The sequence below is a fragment of the Oreochromis niloticus genome, linkage group LG1 (genome assembly GCF_001858045.2).
Source record: "Oreochromis niloticus isolate F11D_XX linkage group LG1, O_niloticus_UMD_NMBU, whole genome shotgun sequence".
Taxonomy (NCBI): domain Eukaryota; kingdom Metazoa; phylum Chordata; class Actinopteri; order Cichliformes; family Cichlidae; genus Oreochromis; species Oreochromis niloticus.
In genome coordinates, this window is record NC_031965.2 from 17,072,017 (window position 1) to 17,089,947 (window position 17,931).

A 17,931-nucleotide genomic window follows, 5' to 3' on the forward strand; every position below is an offset into this window, starting at 1 on the left:
GGACGCTAACAGAAAAGTCCCACTCAGCCCGCGAATCCTTGCTAGCATATATATCACAATAATAATAAATCCAACATGACATAGGAGCTTAGACTGGTGCTCCTATGCAATATTGGTATTTCCACTGTTTGCTTGTCAGTGATTCCTGAGATTAGGGACAAAACAGGTTTTAATTTTCTAAAATATATTTTTTGATTTTTCAAAAACATATTTATATATAATTGTTACACAAAGTTTTGGCTGTCTCACCATGTTTTGGTACAATCTCCCAGGTGTAACATTTTTTTAATAATTTATGTTTTTGCTGGAGAAGTGCAAGGTTTTTGTCAACACCGTCAGACACAAAGAAATGCAAATATATATATTTTAAATTAAGTTGTTTCAGCTATTTTGACTATTAGCAGCTTCTCTATTCTATTGTTTATGCACATATGTTTTCAAAGTAATTATACCACATTTAAAAGTAAGATTGTTTTGGCTTTTTATTATTAGAGTTACAGTCATACATATTTTCAGAAGCTTGTATTTAATCTCTATAAGAAACAATCATATTAAGCAGAATGCAAATTACACATTTATTGGAAGATCATGAGGGAGGAAAATATATGGTTCTCCAAAAGAGAAAAATAAACCAAAACTCCATATTATGGAGTTGACAAGGTGCTGACGGTGTTGACACACTAGTAGAAAACAAGATATTATTTCTTTCAAAATGACCATTAAACCTTAACAACCTTTGTAATATCACAAGACACATCATAACAATTCTGCTTTTGCGCATGTCAAGTTCTACATCTTAATAGTTCACCAGCAAGTAGCTGCCTACCACTCCTTGATTCCTAAAGTACTCTGTGGTTGTGTGTTTAGACCCTGCTGGACTTTCTCTCCTTTTGTCTCTCTGTGCTTTCTTCCAAAACCTTCTGCCTTTTCTTTCTTTCTTTCAGATCACTGATGTTCTTGATTTTTCTCTTTTTCACTCTATTTCTCCATCTTCCCTTTCCTTTATGAGAAACTCTTTCTTCAACTCGGGCTGGCTGTTAATTTTTTCTCTCCTTCTTTTTTGATACTCCCTGTTCCTTCTCTTTCGTTCCTCTACTGACAGGTTCCCCTTTGCTATTCTAGCCTGAAATGTAGCATTTTGTAATTACTATAGTTTTTCTGAACCCGATGCTTTTTTACAGATTAAGGATGAATATTCACAACACAATTATGCATTAAGCAATAGAGATGCTATCCGGTCTTTAAGTTTGATGTCATTAGCCGTTTCCAGGTCCAAACTCCGCTGCAGATCCCAAAAGTCCAAAGTCAAAGGAACTCTGCGGCATCACTGAGAGTTACAAACTGTCTAAATTCTTTCATCTTTAATAAAATGATCAGTGTGGCTGCTCTACCAGGTGTAACATCCAGGCATCCATGAAAACAGAATATATGAAATTTAACAGAGTTAGAAGTTAGATTGCTTGTTTCCACCTGAACATGATATCAGCTCTGCTACCACTTCCAACATAAATGGAGACAAAAAAAACTAAACAGCAGTGACTTTTGTTAGGTTACTGAAGTTGGGCTAGCTGGTATATAGTGATGTGCTACATGATCGCTAGTGAAACAGCTATGTTAGCATAACATAAACAGTGAAGCTGGAGGATGAATGCTAACTTTTTTCCACTTGATAAAAGTTAACATGAGGGTTCCCGATGGTTAGGCTGACAGTGATCACTGACTGTTTTTAGGGGCTTGTTTAGATGTAATAGAACAAGATAAAAAGCATTAAAACAGTTTAACAGCACAACAGGCTTAATAAACACAGAGTAGTTTAGGCCTGGAAGCAGGATTCATACATCATCACTTAAAGACCAGCTCGCGGTGCACAGCTAGCTCAGTAGATGCCACATGATCGGAAGGTTGGGCATTCAAATCCAACGAACAGCGGCTATCCTGGATTTGTAGCTGCCCACTGCATCACTGAGTGAATGGGTTAAATGCAGAGGACTAAGCATTTTCCTACAGGATTAATAATGTATACATAAACAATGAGATTCAAGATGAGGCAAATTTGATAATATTTGACACATCTGTAAAGCAGAAATATCAGTAAAATACACAGGAAGTAATATATCTGAAATATTAGTAAAAAGTAACTTAATATAAATGGTGAATAGCACACTTTTGTGGCATTTGTCAACACCATTAGAAAAAGGGTCAACACCGTCAGACAAAAATCCTGATGGTGTTGACGTCTGATGGTGTTGACAAAATACCCAACTTTCTCTCATAACACATGTTTTTCTGACAGAAGCCATCTTGTTTTTCATCATTTGCTTATGGCTTCAACAATCTACCTAAATTAAGCTCTTTTTACAAAAAAAAAAAATTAAATCTTGGATTAAATCAACTTTGGTGTTGACGCACTATGGTTGTGACACAGAGTTTTATCAGAAAGGTATGCAATATATGAAATAAAAATAAAAAAATTTATCACAGCAGTGACCTTATGGCACGTGTATTAAACAGGAAGTGGTAAAGGGGTCCTCAGAGTGTAAGCTATCCACAATAATTCCTGATTTTTTTGTACTTTAAAAAAAATCTGATGGTGTTGACAAAAACTCTCGACACAATTTTAATCACTTAAAAAATATGTAAAAATAAATTTTCAATTGCATATTTTGATATTATATAAGGTATTGACTTAAATACTTAGTGACGAGAGCCATGATGTTTAATTTTACATTACTTTTAATGTTTTTTTCTGTATTTTAATATTATCACACCTGCTTCTGGACAATGGATTTTTAAGGTATTGGTAATGTATTATACCATTTAAAATAAATATATATGTATAAAAAATGCAAAATCATACTTTTGTTGTATAAAAATTGCCTTGGTTTGTCTTTTAGGCAGTTGGGTTAACACTTGTATGCATATTTTTAACCACAAAATTGGGTTTTATCTGCCAGACATGTTTTGTACAAATTTTATTGAAATGGTAATTAAACTGATTTGAAAATCCATTTAATTTCCATTTTTGTAGAAAACTTTCCTAAGAAACTAGATACTCACCCACCCTTTAATAATTTTGACTCTTGAAGAGGAACCTACAGCAATTTCCCTTTAAAAAAATGTTTATGTTGATGAAACTCGGCTGCAGAATGTAACATCTTGACACACAAGCTACTTATTTTCCTTACATTAAAGGACACTATACTTCAAAACCACTTTAGAGGCAAGCAGTAAGACAAAATAAGATCAATCCTGCCTTTTCCCTCAAATGCCCATGATACCCCCTCTCTTTGGTTCTTTTGAGCTGCAGCACAGCCGGAGACTCAGAAGTTACATTAAAATGCAATGATAATTGGAAAATCTCCCAGGTGACTGGCACTGCAGAGGAAGCACTCTCAGTGTTATCCCAGCCCACATCCTGTTGTGATAGTGTTTCAGACCTTGGCAGAGACAACATACACCAGACAGTAGGGAAGAGAGGGCAGAGGAGGTGAAGAAGCCAGACTGTATTATGGTTAAACCTTGATGTTAAGGAATCATTAAAGCTGGATTATCATGATGTTTTCATTGTTTTGGCAGACATATCTGCAAAATTAATAGAATAAAATTTTGTAATTGTGGACATATTTAAATATTTTATGATTTTATCCACTTTATAAAAGCAAGTGGAAGTCCTCAGTCACCAAAACTTCCAGATCAGTGTTTTAAACCTGCTTTGCTCATCTGGAAATCATTAATATGTTATTTGTAAAACGAGAAGGTAAGCAGTTGTTAACAGCCACTCTTGTGTCTATTAATTGTCACCTTTTTAAGTATCTCTTGTAATCTTTATGGTCATAGTACTAAACTACCTAAAGAAAAGGTCATAACATATTAACTGTAATACTTGTACTCTTATACAATACAACTTTTTTATGTTTTTAAGCAGGAAAAAAAAGCAAAAGCTTGGTAAGGTGGCTAGGTGTGATAACACCTGAATATACTGAATCAGTCTTCTTCCATTTGCTGAGAAAGAAATATATAGAAATGAATTTGTGGAGGCAATACCAAATGAAAAAAACTAAAACATATTAAATTAATTAATGCATTTTTAAAATTCCAGTATGCATGAATATCTGGATAAAATATGTAAACAATCACCACACTTGTAAGGGGAAACTTCTTCCTCTCTCTGCCTTTTTATGCAGTTCACAGAAGAGCACTCTTGGCAAACCCTCCAGCTAATGATCTCAGATTTAAGTGCAGGACCCTAATGATTCACTAATGCAGTCTATACTCCAAGTATAACATTACTACTGTAAAGCTCTCACTCTTTGTGTAAAAAAGCCAATATATAGTACATTAGTTATGAAGACAGACATATCAGGTTGATGCCACCAGTTTCCACCGTGAGCAGTGTGTGAGAGTAACAGTTTGATTCTTGGAGAAGGAGGAGGAGGTATGATGAATTTAGATGAAGTTCCTGATAAAAAGTGTCTGAGCAACAAAGAGAGTGAGCTACACAGAGAGAAGCCTTTTTCCATTGGTGTGATATATTTTACCAATATTAAATTTTTTTAAAAAATATTTAAGATGACACACCTTATTAAATTAATTAAATTTCATGATCGATTAGTTAATTATGTTTAAAAAGACCATGTATAAACATATTGCGTAAAACAGTTATCCATTACAAATTCAGCTGAGATGCCTTAAAAAAAACAGCATGAGGTAATATAAATAATAAATAAAATAATAAATAGAAAGAAGGAGAATATTTTATTGGTACAAAATTCCCTTGGTTTTCTCTTCAGTTCCTGTAAAATAAAAAAATACTGGAGGTCATATTAGCTGTTGACTTCGCAGCTTCTGACAACAGTAATGATGGTGGGTATAATTGAAAATTGAGTATTCTGAGCAGCATCACATTACTCTTAACCTCACTCTGGACTGGACCCAGGGGAACACATAAATGGAAAATATGGGAAATAACTGCGTCATGTGGAGGCAAATCAGACTGTCGTCATTGTCCATTTCACTCTCCCTTTCCCCATCCCCTCCATCCACCCTAAACCACCCCCTCCAATTGAGCCATGAAGATGCAGAGTTACAGCAACACCCAGTGGCAGCCCAGTGCAACAGATTAGTTCACTGGCTATGATTAGTTGATGCATTCATATGAAACCATAACATAAGTAAAATGTAATGCATTACTTTTGCAGTACTTTTTCTTTCTTTTTTTTATATTTAGCTGTTCATGCATCAATAAATACAGGACACATTTGTAAAAAGGACTTACAGACAGAGAGCAGAATCGGTAAATGCATTGTACTTATAAAATCTGAAACCAAACAAACAACTGAACGCTAAATCATTTTTTAAAAGTGATTTATTTTTTCACTCCCCCAAAAATAATTACGTTAATTATGTATATATTATTTATTTAGCATAATGTCTTGACTCTTTATTACATCATATGCTCCTGGATCATTTTACAGTGATTTCAGTATAGTGATTACTCAAACTACTAATTGTAGTTTAGTAAGCATTATACATCTCTACATTCAGTTCAGTTTATTTACACAAGGCCAAAATACATCAACAGTCTCCTCAAAGGGCTTTATACTGGAAGGTAAAGATCTATCTTTGAGAGAAAACCCCAACAAGTAGATGATTTCCTATGAGCAGGTACTTGGCAACAATGGGAGGGAAAAACTCCCGTGTAACAGGAAGATACCTCTCCCAGAGGCAGGTTCAGGGAGGGTCAGCCATCAAACACAACAAGTTAGGAGGTGAGGGGAAAGCAAAAGAAAAAAAGGCAAGCATAGAGAGACAGCACAAAACACACACTATTGCAGAGAGAAGACACAATTTCATGACATTAAGTAGTGGTCTCTAAACACCTGGGAGTGAAAAAGGTGAAAGGTGGAAAAGAAATGCTCAGTGCATCATGGGAAATCCTCCAGCAGCCTGAGACTATAGCAGAATAACAGCAGGGAGGGTTCAGGGTCTGATTTAGCTGTAACTTTAAGCTTTATCCAAAATGGAAAGTTTTAAGGTTTTTGAGGTTTTTCTTTCTGGTTTCACAGGAGAGCGGTCTCAATTTGAGTCTTACCTGTGGTAAATTCAGTTGATTGGACATGATTTGGAAATGCACATATCTATCTAAAGTCCCATAGTTTATAGTACATGTTAGAGCACAAACCAAACCACGATGTCCCAGAAAATGTCTGTAGACACCCAAGACAGGATTGTATTGATGCACAGATCTGGGGAAGGACACACAGAAATGTTTGCAGCATTAAAGGTCCCAGTGAGCACAGTGAGCTCCATAAAATGAAGAAGTTTGTAACCACCAGCTCTGCTAAAGACAGAAGTGAACCTTTCAGAAGGACAACAATTTCTGCAGCACTTTACCAATCAGGGCGGTATGGTTGAGTGGCCAGGCAGAAGTCACTTCTCAGTTAAAGGCACATAACAGCCCACCTGGAGTTTGCAAAAGAGACACATGAAGGACTGTCAGACCATGAGAAACAAAACTCTCTGGTCTGATGAAACAGTGACTGATCTCTTTGGCCTGAATGCCAACTGTCATGTCTTAAGAAAACCAGGCGTCGCTCACTACCTGGCCAATATCATAATGCTGTGGGGATGTTTTTTGACAGCAGAAACTGGGATGATTACAGCAATTTACAGAGACACTTTTGATGATAACCTGCTCCAGAGCTAAGTACAGCACAGAGATAACAAAGGAGTGGCTTCGGGACCACTGTGAATCTCCTTGAGCCACACAGCCAGAGCTCAGACTTGAACCCAATTGAACATCTCTGAAGAGATCTGAAAATGCTCATGTGTGATGCTTCCCATGCCGAGCATGTACCATCATATCCAAAAAGGCTTGAGGCTGTAATTGTTGTAAAAGTAAAGTACTGAGCAAAGACTGAATATTTATGTACAGGTAACTTTTTTTGTTTTTATTTTCAATAAATTTGCAAGAATTTCAAGCAGAAGTTTTTCACTTTGTAATTATGGGGCATTGTGTGTAGAAATTTGAGGTGAAAAATTAATGTATTCACTTTTGGAACAAATCAAGGGTGTAGCATGACATAATGTGGAACAAGTGAAGCACTGTGAATGGATGCATTGAACATTCAATTAGCATATATTAGTATTAAAGAGATGAGCCTTTTGGGCTTTATTCTAATCTATTTATCGAGCAGGTGTTCTTGAACAATCACAATAAACACACATGTTATCATTTTATATACACAATGTAAATGGATCATCAGAGGACCAGTGATGTTATTTACATCCTTGTAGTTGATGAGTAGTTCGTACTTGGGCTTATAATCCTATTCCTTATCTAATCAGTGGATCAGTATGTGCAACAAACCCTCATGCCTGTAATAAAGATGATGAGCCATTCTGCTTTTTCAAGTGTGCAGCACTTGTGAAAGGGGTTGTGTAGTACCATTGTTGTTTTTCATCTTGGATGGAGTACTTTATTCATGAAGAACATAAATCAGTGGCCAGCATCTTACATAAAGCCTCATCAGGGCAGGAATTTAACAACCTAGAGTAATTCAAGCTTCCATCAAGAACCACACAAAAGGTGAAAAACCTTTGGTACATAAATACCACTCTGAATTCTCTGATGTGCAGAAACAGAGCCAGCCTTTTTAGTCACCACTGCTTCTAAGTTTCCTCTTGTTTTCAAAAATGAGTGGAAAATTGATGTCTGTGGCTGTATCCTTGAGTGAATTTCTAAAGATGGTCAGTGCACAGAATTGTGAAAATTCTTCTGTAAAATATCAGAACACTGAGAACAGCCTTATTTAATTCTTACAAAAGGGCGACGGAGGATTTATGTTTGAAGCCCAAAAACAAAGGTGGGGAAAAAAGATAATCCCTATTGTTCTGTGTGCATATCAGGTAGTTCAGGAAATTATCTTTTAATTTCCCAGTTTAGGTAATAAGTGGAAGGTGTGTGAAGATTATTGATTCACATAATGTTCTTTCTTCTTAATAGGCATCTCATTAAGTTTTCTACAGTGTCCTACACCTCTGCACCTCATTTTACTTTACAATTATGTGATTCCATCACAGTTTCCTATACAGTCCACCTCCTTAGGCATTTGGCAGAAAATTAGATTGGAGTAAGCACGTACTGTAATACAAGATGAGGCCGGTCCACCCTGTTCTCATTATGCTTTCAGCAAAAAAAAAAAGAAAGAAAGAAAAACAATTTTCTATTCATAGACATAGCTGGTGAAGAGACCTGCCCTTGATGATACTGTCATGTTTTGCGTACGGCAGAGGGCTGGTGAAACAGAGACTGACAGAAAATAACTTTGACAAATGAAATTGAAGAAGAGAAGGAGATTATTTTTTATCTGTACCCAATGCAAATATATAATTTTGCACATTTGCTATTTAAATATAGCCATCCTCTCAAGTTAATGGATTACATGACTTACATTCTGCATACCGTGTGATCGAACTTGATGTCTGGATCAACTAGAAGAGAGAAAGCAAGCTCAATAAGTGCCACTGAATGCACTGCAGATGATAGTTTGCATTTGGTATGTATCCATGTGGATGACACAGTAATGCAGTGGCTGCAAGAAGAGTCTGGATTTTAAATATACTGTCTGCCGGGGGTCTTCCTGAATGAAGCTTGCATGTTCTCCCTCTGCCTGTGTGGATAACCTGAGGGTGCTCCGTTTCTTTTCCAGTCCAAAGACATGCACGCCCGGCTAATTTGTGATTCTAAATAGGTCGCTGATGTGAGTGTGAGCGGTTGTCTGCCTTTCCTGTCATGAACTGTCCAACCTGTCCAGAGGCGTACTTCTCCTCATGCCCTATGAGAGATGGAATAAGCTCCAGCTCGAGCTGCCGGAGTGATAAGGATATGGATGAATGGATGTAGACATGGATATAGTTACATCTGAGGTGTTAGATTATAGACTCTCAGTGGTGTCACTGAGATGCAACTGAAGTAAGGACCAATGCAAAGTGAGAAGTCAATGGGGTGCTTTTATACTTTAAACACAGTTCATTTCATTTTGATACTTTAGGCCAAGAGAGAAAAACAGTCCCAAACATTTTTATTCTCCATCAGAACTGCATCACTGTGATCACACTGGGAAATGAATTCCACCTAAAAAGCTTGATATGTAAAAAATAAAACATTATACTCTGCTGTATACGCTAAAAACTACCTTATTTAATGTATCTGTCTTTATCTACTTTTTATTATTATTTATGCTCTTTTAATGACTTAATGAATGCTTTCACGTCTTCACTATTTGAAATGTTAAAACCTCATCTCCTGGTGGCGCAGTGCAGCCACTGGCCAGCAGGGGGCCGAAGAGTCTACGCTCCCCTCCTCGGCTTTGGTTTCGCTTCTAACTTTGACTGAAAGTTTTGTAGTGGGCGGAGACCTTCCGCTACACTTCATCCAATAAGCGGAACCTGTCAGTGATGGGCTCCGGGGTGGCAGGAGTACGGACGGTCCGGTGTTAAACTAGGTGTCAATTAGCGGAAGACTTTCACCGGTGAGCAGCCACGCCACAGCGTGAGGTGACCAAACAGGCAGAAATTATTACTGTGCGTGTGCCTTTTCTTAAAGTATCACATGGAATGGCTTTGTGTGTGTGTGTGTGTGTGTGTGTGTGTGTGTGTGTGTGTGTGTGTGTGTGTGTGTGTGTGTGTGTGTGTGTGCTGAGTCTAATTGACCTTATTTGATAGGCTTGCTGCAGGTCCGTGGCTTCCGTGCTCCGTAACTAATGAATGTAACGAATTCTCGCCTCTTTTTGCCCTCTCGTTAGAGTTGTTCAGAAGACTAAGATGGAGTGGCGTCAGCAGACCAGTGTGAGCAGTGCAGACGCATTCAACGAGGCCAAACGCTGGATTGAGGTAGCTGCAGGTTCAACTCTTCTTTCTTTCCTCTCCCTTTATTTACTTCTAAGACGTGCTTCTCTTCAATAATTGCATACAATTAATTACAAGCAATTAAGAAGGTTTGATGTCGCTTTATTTTAACCGGCTGTGAAGACAGGAAATCTAACGTTAACCAGAAGCAGCCATGCAAAAGCACCTGTGCATAATTTGTATCGTTGAAACTCACTATAAACTCATAGCCTTTTAACCTGACTGAGGCTCTACACTCTCAAACATCAAGTGTGGCATCTTTTGCATACTTAATCTTTCGTTTCAAAGGCAAAATATACCTTGATAAGACTCAGGTAAGTGTCATAAAAAGGCCCTATCTAAGAAGTCTGTTTGCTCAGAAGAAAATATTTGACTGCAGGTCTCAGGGCTTCAGAGGTAAATTCAAATACAGGAAAGGCATATAAATCGTTAATATTTAAAAGAAGCTGGAAAATAATAATGTGCACGCTTTACTTGAGGTTTGTTTAGTGTCAGTGTGCTGATGTTATATAAGGCATGGGTTAAATTTGCTAAATGTAACACTTTGCAGCTACCCTGGCATGTGGTGTAGGCAGGCAGTCTTTGCTTTGCATGCATTGTGGAGGATGTGGTTTCAGTGTGGTGCATTTTCTAGGTTATTTCAGGCTGCTCCTGTCCAAACTAGAAACTATGATCCTTAAATCATAACCGATGGCTACAACTTGTAGACTTATGGGCACTGGATGTCGACCAACTCTAAATGGGACCATTAATGTCACTTGTGTCCGAGTAGATCATTATGAGAATTTTTTTGCAGGGGTCTCTTGGCATAAAGCCTGTGCCAATCTTGCACGTCTATTTTCCTGCGCTGATGGATGAAAGAATGGGTGAACTGTGATGAGGCATGCATGTGTTAGACAGGAGTAAAGCGAGGCCTGCTGCTCTCTAACAAGTAAATGGTGCCATGCACCATTCCTTGAGCCAGATCACAATGGGAACGTGTTGGCAGTAATATCTCCAGCTACAGGTTGGGGGGATAATAAGCTTCCATATATTCAAGCATCCATAAACTGTTTTATCATTGGCACAGAACTGGCAGCAACATCATGTAAATGTTTGCTGTACTCGAAGAGAAATTATAATGAATCGGGCTATTTGATATGACGTCATAGTTTCTTGGAGAAGCAGAAGATTCCCCTCCTGCTGTCTCCTGGTTTAGTATAACACCATCTCTTCATTAAGATGAAACATATTGACTCTAATTCGGGTTTTTTATTTTTATTTTTATTTTTTTAACAAACCCCATGTTTGACCAATCAATGTTTGGCATTTTTGAAAAATTCCTGCTTTATTTCCTGATAGCAACTTGCTGCGGATTAATTGGCGGATCATTGCAGCTCTTAATAATACATTATTTTAAAGGCTACATGTAATGATGCTTGTTTTTCTCCCACCCGGGGTCATTTGATCCTTTTTTGGCTCGGAGACACTCTATTTAGACAAATGAAGCAATCTGGCGAGGTTTGCGAGTTGCACACGGATAAAATTCATTTAATTTGTAGTTTCTCGGGGACTATTGTTCATTAAAATGACCACGTTACGCGTTTGATGCTGTAGAACAGACGGCATGCCACGGCACAGACACATTGTGTGTTATTGTGTTAACCTTGCGCTGCATTGTTTGTCTGATTCCACTGAGACGCATTCGCTCTGTACCCAGCGCCCGATTCTACTAAAAATGAATTGTAATTGTGGATTCCTGGGGGGACTAATTAGTGAGAAGAATAGCCTTTTGGGGCCCCGTGTTAGTTATGGAGCCGAACCTTAATAGTCCCATTTTTATGTCCTCATTACAAAACCCCGCTTGCCTTGTTCTTGCTCCTGCCATGTCAAATCATTTCCATAGGTTATGCTATATTTGTTGTTCAGAGCAAAAACAACTTTTGAGTGGTTGTGGGAATGCTTGTTTACATACATTTTATGGCTGCTTTTCTCTGTAGATGTATTGTAATTATTTGTTTTTATGTGGCAGCTAGAGAATATTTCAGCTGCTCTTACCCAACTCACTTAATTTACTCTTAAAGTTGACAGCAACAACTACAAGAGGTAGTGTGTATATTTTTGTCTTTTTAATTAACTTCAACCGAAACTATGGCTTCTTAATGTTTTTTTGCATAGTTGTTTTTGACACCAAGTGGTGTGTATACACTCACTGGCCACTTTATTAAGTACAACTTGCTAGTACTGGTATAACTTGCTTGCAAAACACTTAATTCTTCTTGGCATGGATTGAATAAGGAGCTGGAAACATTCCCCAGAGATTTTGCTCCGATCACACGGTTTCTTGATTTGACGCTGCCGTTCCCGCACATCCCAGACGTGCTCTAATGGTCTGAGAGCTGGTAACTGCCAAGGCCATTTGAGTACAGTGAACTCACGATCATGTTAAAGAAACCAGTTTGAAATGATTTGAGTTTTTGACGTACTGTTTTATCCTGCTGGAAGCAGCCATCAGATAATGGGCACATGATGGACACAAACTCGGGTAGGCTGTGGTGTTTGAATGTTGTTCAGCTGATATTAAGGAGCCAAAGTGTGCCAAGAAAATATCCCCCAAACCTTTAAACCATTATCACCAGCCTAAACTGTTAATACAAAGCATGCCTTCTGCGTACCTTGATGGCGGTAGCCAGTAGTCATTTGAAATACTGTTTCCATCCTATTGGCTTGAAGCAGTCGGGCCATCTCCAGCTGACCTGTGACATCAACAGGGTATTTTCGCCCAGAGAACTGCTGCTCAATGGAGATTTTCTTTTTCAGACCATTCTCTGTAAAGCATAGAGATTCTTGTTCATTATTCATTATTTAGGCACCCATTAGTCGTTACCACAGCAACTGCTATTCTTCATGAGGTCCACAGGAAGGTGGGATTCTCCCAGTAGATCCACAGTTTCTGAAACACTCAGAACTCTGTCTGGCTCTGTCAACCATGTCACCTTTCTTACATATTCTGATGATTGGCTTGAACTTAAGTCTTCTTGACCTTGTCTGTATGCCTAAATGCACAGAGTTGCTGCCATGTGATTGGGTGATTAGAATATTTGTGATAGCTCAAATAATAGATTGGGTTAGGGTAGGGTCAACTATTATCTTCTGTAATAGTTGAACTCTGCAAGCACTTAACATACTTCAATCATTAGTGTGCTGGTCTACACCAGTTTATACAGACAGTGGTGGATATATGCTGGTGGTGTCAGTACTGTAGAAGTATGTGGTACTGTTTTAAGCATGTTGGAACCTTCTTAAAATGTAGCATGAATTATACACAGTCATATGTATACATACATTCACGCTCATTTCTGTTTACTTACTGATTTTGAACACTTGTTCCAAACCTGAATGTCACTGCCTAATAGGCTGTGGGTCCATTGTGTGGTGCCAATAAACCTCTGATTGAGATGGACGTGAACTGGAAAAGACCTCTGGAAGTGTGTCATCTAGCAGTAATCCATTAGCAGCACATGTGAAGCTGAGCTGCCGTGAATCAAGCTTTTCCCAGCACATTTGGACTGGTGTGATGATATAGCCGGTTCTCGTCAAAATGACATACCAGTCAGTCCTGTGCGCCTTTTTTTTTTTTTTTTTTTTCCAGTGTTTTCGATCCATTTTATTGTTCATTCTTTCTAGTAAAGGCGCGCTGCCAAAACAACAAGAAACAAACAAAAGGAGTCTGAAAATGAAGTTGTACACGCCGCACTGCAGCCTATATTTTTCTTTTGCAAAAGGGGGAAATGGTGTTTGTAAACCCTGTTGGACCTCCAGCTGTGTTTTTAATTGCACTCTTGTTAACTTCAACTTTTCCAAAAAAAAGTCATTAAGCAAAGAAATGCAAATAATTGACTTTTTTTTCTCTCTCCTCCCTTCTTTAGGAAGTGACTGGAAAGTCGTTTGGATGCAGTGACTTCCGTGCCGCATTAGAGAACGGAGTCCTGCTTTGCGAGTAAGTAATGATGCTCAAACTTTAAGTGTTTTGCAGTTTTACTGTGGTCAAACTTTTATCTGTAAGAATTAATTTGAAAGATAATTATCATGCAGACCTATCATTAGTGAGTGTATGCAGGCTAATTTGCCAGCTTGCCTTCAGCAGCCTTGAAACAATTTTTTAAAAACAGTAGCATCCAAAACTGCAGTCTGGAGGTTGCTGAGTATCCTTAAAAGTAAGCAAAGATAAACACCCATAAATTAAATAACAAGTGCAGACCCACAAATCTGATGTTTGCTGGTTAACCCAGAAGTTTATTTTAGGATGATGGCTTAAAAAAGAAAAAGTTGTGGTTCTTTATCTAAAGTGCCGTCTGCCAATGGAAGTCAAAATTAGGACTGTTTACCAGTTCTTATCTTTTGTGGTTGGAATATTTTGTAATCTGTTTGCTAATTGTCTTCACTCGCAGCCTAATTAATCAGTTGAAACCCGGAATAATCAAGAGGGTGAACAGGCTGTCTACTCCAATCGCTGGTCTGGTGAGTTTACACTTCAGCTGTATGACGTGTGCATAATCCAGAGTATGCAAGAAAACAAAAAAGACACCTGTTAGCCAGGAAGTGTTGAAACGTGTGGTTTCCTGTTGCAGGCACAAGGAGACAGTGTTGTTGTAGTCTGACTAAACATGAAGGTGCATTTTAACCAACTGTAAAGTTTCAGCTTGTTTTTATTGGGCGCTGATGCAAATGAAGATTTTTATTTTGGCTTCAGGCTGTTTCTCAATAGCTTCATACAAGTATAATTGCCAAAACAGCCCAAAGCAAGACCAGGAAAAGATCAATTTCAGGCTCCCAATAGGGGCCAATAGATGGATCCCAGCGGTGGATGCACTGGTGGTGATGGCGGGGTGGGAAAGGGAGATGCAGCAGAGGTTCGGCTCTTACTTTCACAACCTAAAGAGCACTACTGGAGCTTTTGTTTGTTTTTAATCTGATAACTTCAAATTAAAAATCAGCATCCACACCTATCAAGAAGCTGTTTGAATAACAGAATAAATATCCTCTGTCAGGCCTTTGAAGCTTTGACATTATTTATAGTGAATTTTCTGTCTTTATTATATTTTGTTACATGCTAAAATGCACAAATGGGGACAAAAACATTGATCATTATCTTAAATAAATTATGTAGTTTGTTTATTTACCAATAGAGGCTGCTAAATTATCCACCTCTGACTGTTTTAATAAAGACATGTTGCAGTATTGTGCAAAGTCTTTACCTTTTCTCATGTTTTCATATTTTGTTTGAGAAATGGTTGTAATGATCTGTTGAAACGTTTGTAATCATACACAGAAACACGACGTATATAAGGCAAAAACCGAGTCAATTCTAACATGCTTGAAAGATCATATTTGGTACGACCACCTTTATTCTTCAGCATAGCCTGAGTGCCTTTAGGCAAACTTTTATTTGACTGGTCTTCAGGAGTAGTTGTCCAGTCTTCTTGAAGTCTTCCAAAGTTCTTTGGATGTTGGCTGCCTTTTTGTTCCGTTGTGTCAAGATGATCTCAAACTGCTTCAGTAATGCTTTCTGTTTCCAGAAAGAGAGCTAACTTTACCTGAGTCGATTACTATATATAAAGTCTGTGAGCTTAACTTGGCAGCAAGCAGATTTTCTTCAACAAACTGAGTTTCTCTCTGACTCCTAACCTCCTGCTGCACATGAACCTGCTGTGACACCCCAATTCATTTCCTCATTTATAAAGTCACAAAGCTCAAAGTGGAGTAAGCCAATCTGCTGAAGTTTACGTTTTTACAAACGCTGAGGCCCAGTTAGATGTTAGTGTCCTATTTTTGTGTTTAACGTGAGCGCTTTTAATGTGTAAGGATGGAGAATGCGATTACCTTGCATATTTATTATCAGCTCACAATAAAATCTATATAATCCGCCTTTGTAGCTCCGACTCTGTGCTATCAGTGTCAGCCAGTCACAGCACACTGCAAACACTTACTATATGTTACGCACTGATCAATGGTAAATCATTTATAAGTGGTCACACTCAAGCAGTCAAATGTCTCACAGTTGGACCTTGGAGATGAAGCGAGTATGAAATTGAGGTTGAAATTACTTTAAAAGTTGAAAATGGCTCTAAATGTATTTGCAGACGGTTTGTTCTGAACATTTCATCTTAAGATTCAGTCGTTAAATTATGTCAAACACTTGAAAAAGGAACGGTGTCTCAAATTTCGAGTACTGGTCTCGATGTATGTTTCTTCCCTGAAATATCTTTAAATCAGTTGGTGGGTCAACCCAGAACCAAAGGGATTAAAGGGTCTTGCCTGCCAGGACGGATCCAAAAATGATAAAGATTCAGACTGGACCAGGCCCGAACTGAGACATTTATAATGCGTTTGCCTTTTCTGATGCTTTATATTTAAGACTTGGAAAGCTGCAGTTTTCTGCCTCCTACGTTTTGTCGCTGTGAGATTATTGCTGAATAATTAGAATTTAAAAATCAGGTGTAAAATTAGATTCCAGCTTCATTTGATGAAAGTCCAATGAAAGTGCATTTCTCAGACCCTGCTGTAAACAAACATTTTCAAATTGCCTTGTGGTGCAAAAAAGGTACAAGAACTGAACTGAAAATGAGTGGAAAGAAAACCTTAAGACAGGAAAACAAGAACTTTCCAAGTGACAAGAAAGTCTTGGAAGCAAAATGTAAAGAAATGAGTGGTTTCTCAAGACTTTTGAATAGTACTGAACTACTTTAAAAATGATAATGGTGACCTTTAGGAGTAGCTGTATTAACATTGACGGACGACTAGATAGGGTATGTTAAGCTAATCTAAATAGACCTGTTTGCAGCTCTAGAGTTGTGCTCGGCTGTAATCCTGCCTGCTGCAGTGGTTGAACAGAGCAAGTATGATTTCTAAACAAATGGGTTACTTATTAGATAATATCTACTGAGTGTCTCTTGACAGATGAATAGATGATTAATGATGAATCAGAATTGATTGCAGGTTGTACTCCCAGCTGTTCTCACTTGGAGAATTGTTTGGATGAGGTGGATTTTAACTGTTTAACGCTGAAGTTGGTCATTACTAGTTTATCAGAACAAATATGAACTGTTTCTCTAGTTTTTCATGTTTTTTTTTTTCCCATCTGTTGTTCTGATATTTCAGGATAACGTGAATGTTTTCCTGAAAGCCTGCGAGAAACTGGGACTAAATGAATCCCAGCTGTTTCATCCAGGTGACCTGCAGGACATCTCCACTCGTGTGACACTCAGGTGAAGTTGCATGAACACATACCTCTGCAGCTGGACCTTTAACTCTTACTTTATTGCCATTGCACAGTGATACTCTGTACAATAGTACAGTGAAATTGTTGTACGGTCCCACATCGGTGCTATAAAAGCAAGAAAATCAAAATAAATGGCATATACAGAATAAAATTAATACAATATGAGCAGAACCACTGTGTATCGGCAAAATACACAAGGGCCTAATGTTTTCTGCGTAGGTTATAGTTACCACTGACTCAGTTTCCGTGCCTGTATTTAAAAAGATAAAAGTGAACGTGCTGCTTTGCATTAATAAATGTCTGCGCTTTCGCTAACAAGCTGCTCCTTTATATGAGCTGATGGCCTGTTCTCCATAAAACCTGATAAGTTGCTGATTAGTGAGGATTGCAAATGAGAAGGCTTAAGATGTGACTGTAACTTTTTTCCTTCACAGTTATCTCATTCACCGGGGCTTTTCAGTGACGCAATCAAAATGTAAATTGTAGCAGCAGATGCATGGCTCTTTTGTTTAAGTACTTATTTCTGTCTTGAAATTTTATTTTAGGCGTGACGAAGGCAACAGACGACTCAAAAATGTAAGTCGTTATTCTCTTGTTGGTGTGTCTTTTCCTTTCAGGGTAAATGAGTTGGTTATAAAGCCATAAAGGAACCAGTGGTCATCAATATATTAGCTTTAACTACTGATGCTGACTGATGATGACTTGTCCAGAAGTATGACGAGTAAGGTGGCCTTGAGGAGGGGCTGCTGAGTTTGCTGAGG

General features: G+C 38.1%; 1 protein-coding gene across 8 annotated transcripts in view; it reads left to right on the forward strand.

Annotated features, from left to right (window-relative positions):
• The first annotated feature begins 9,381 nt into the window (after positions 1-9,381).
• The window catches only part of LOC100710239 (LIM domain only protein 7), a 31,161-nt gene continuing 22,611 nt past the window's right edge, over positions 9,382-17,931 (forward strand). For 6 of the 8 annotated variants that reach the window (XM_005466892.4, XM_005466897.4, XM_005466899.4 and 3 more), the window contains exons 1-6: positions 9,424-9,585; positions 9,807-9,894; positions 13,818-13,888; positions 14,340-14,409; positions 17,050-17,156; positions 17,716-17,746. In XM_005466892.4, coding sequence (XP_005466949.1) covers positions 9,826-9,894; positions 13,818-13,888; positions 14,340-14,409; positions 17,050-17,156; positions 17,716-17,746 — 348 coding nt within the window. In that variant the 5' untranslated portion in view covers positions 9,424-9,585; positions 9,807-9,825. Of the gene's footprint in view, positions 9,586-9,806; positions 9,895-13,817; positions 13,889-14,339; positions 14,410-17,049; positions 17,157-17,715; positions 17,747-17,931 lie in introns of all 8 variants that reach the window. The other 2 variants (XM_025905678.1, XM_025905670.1) reach the window with 2 other exon arrangements.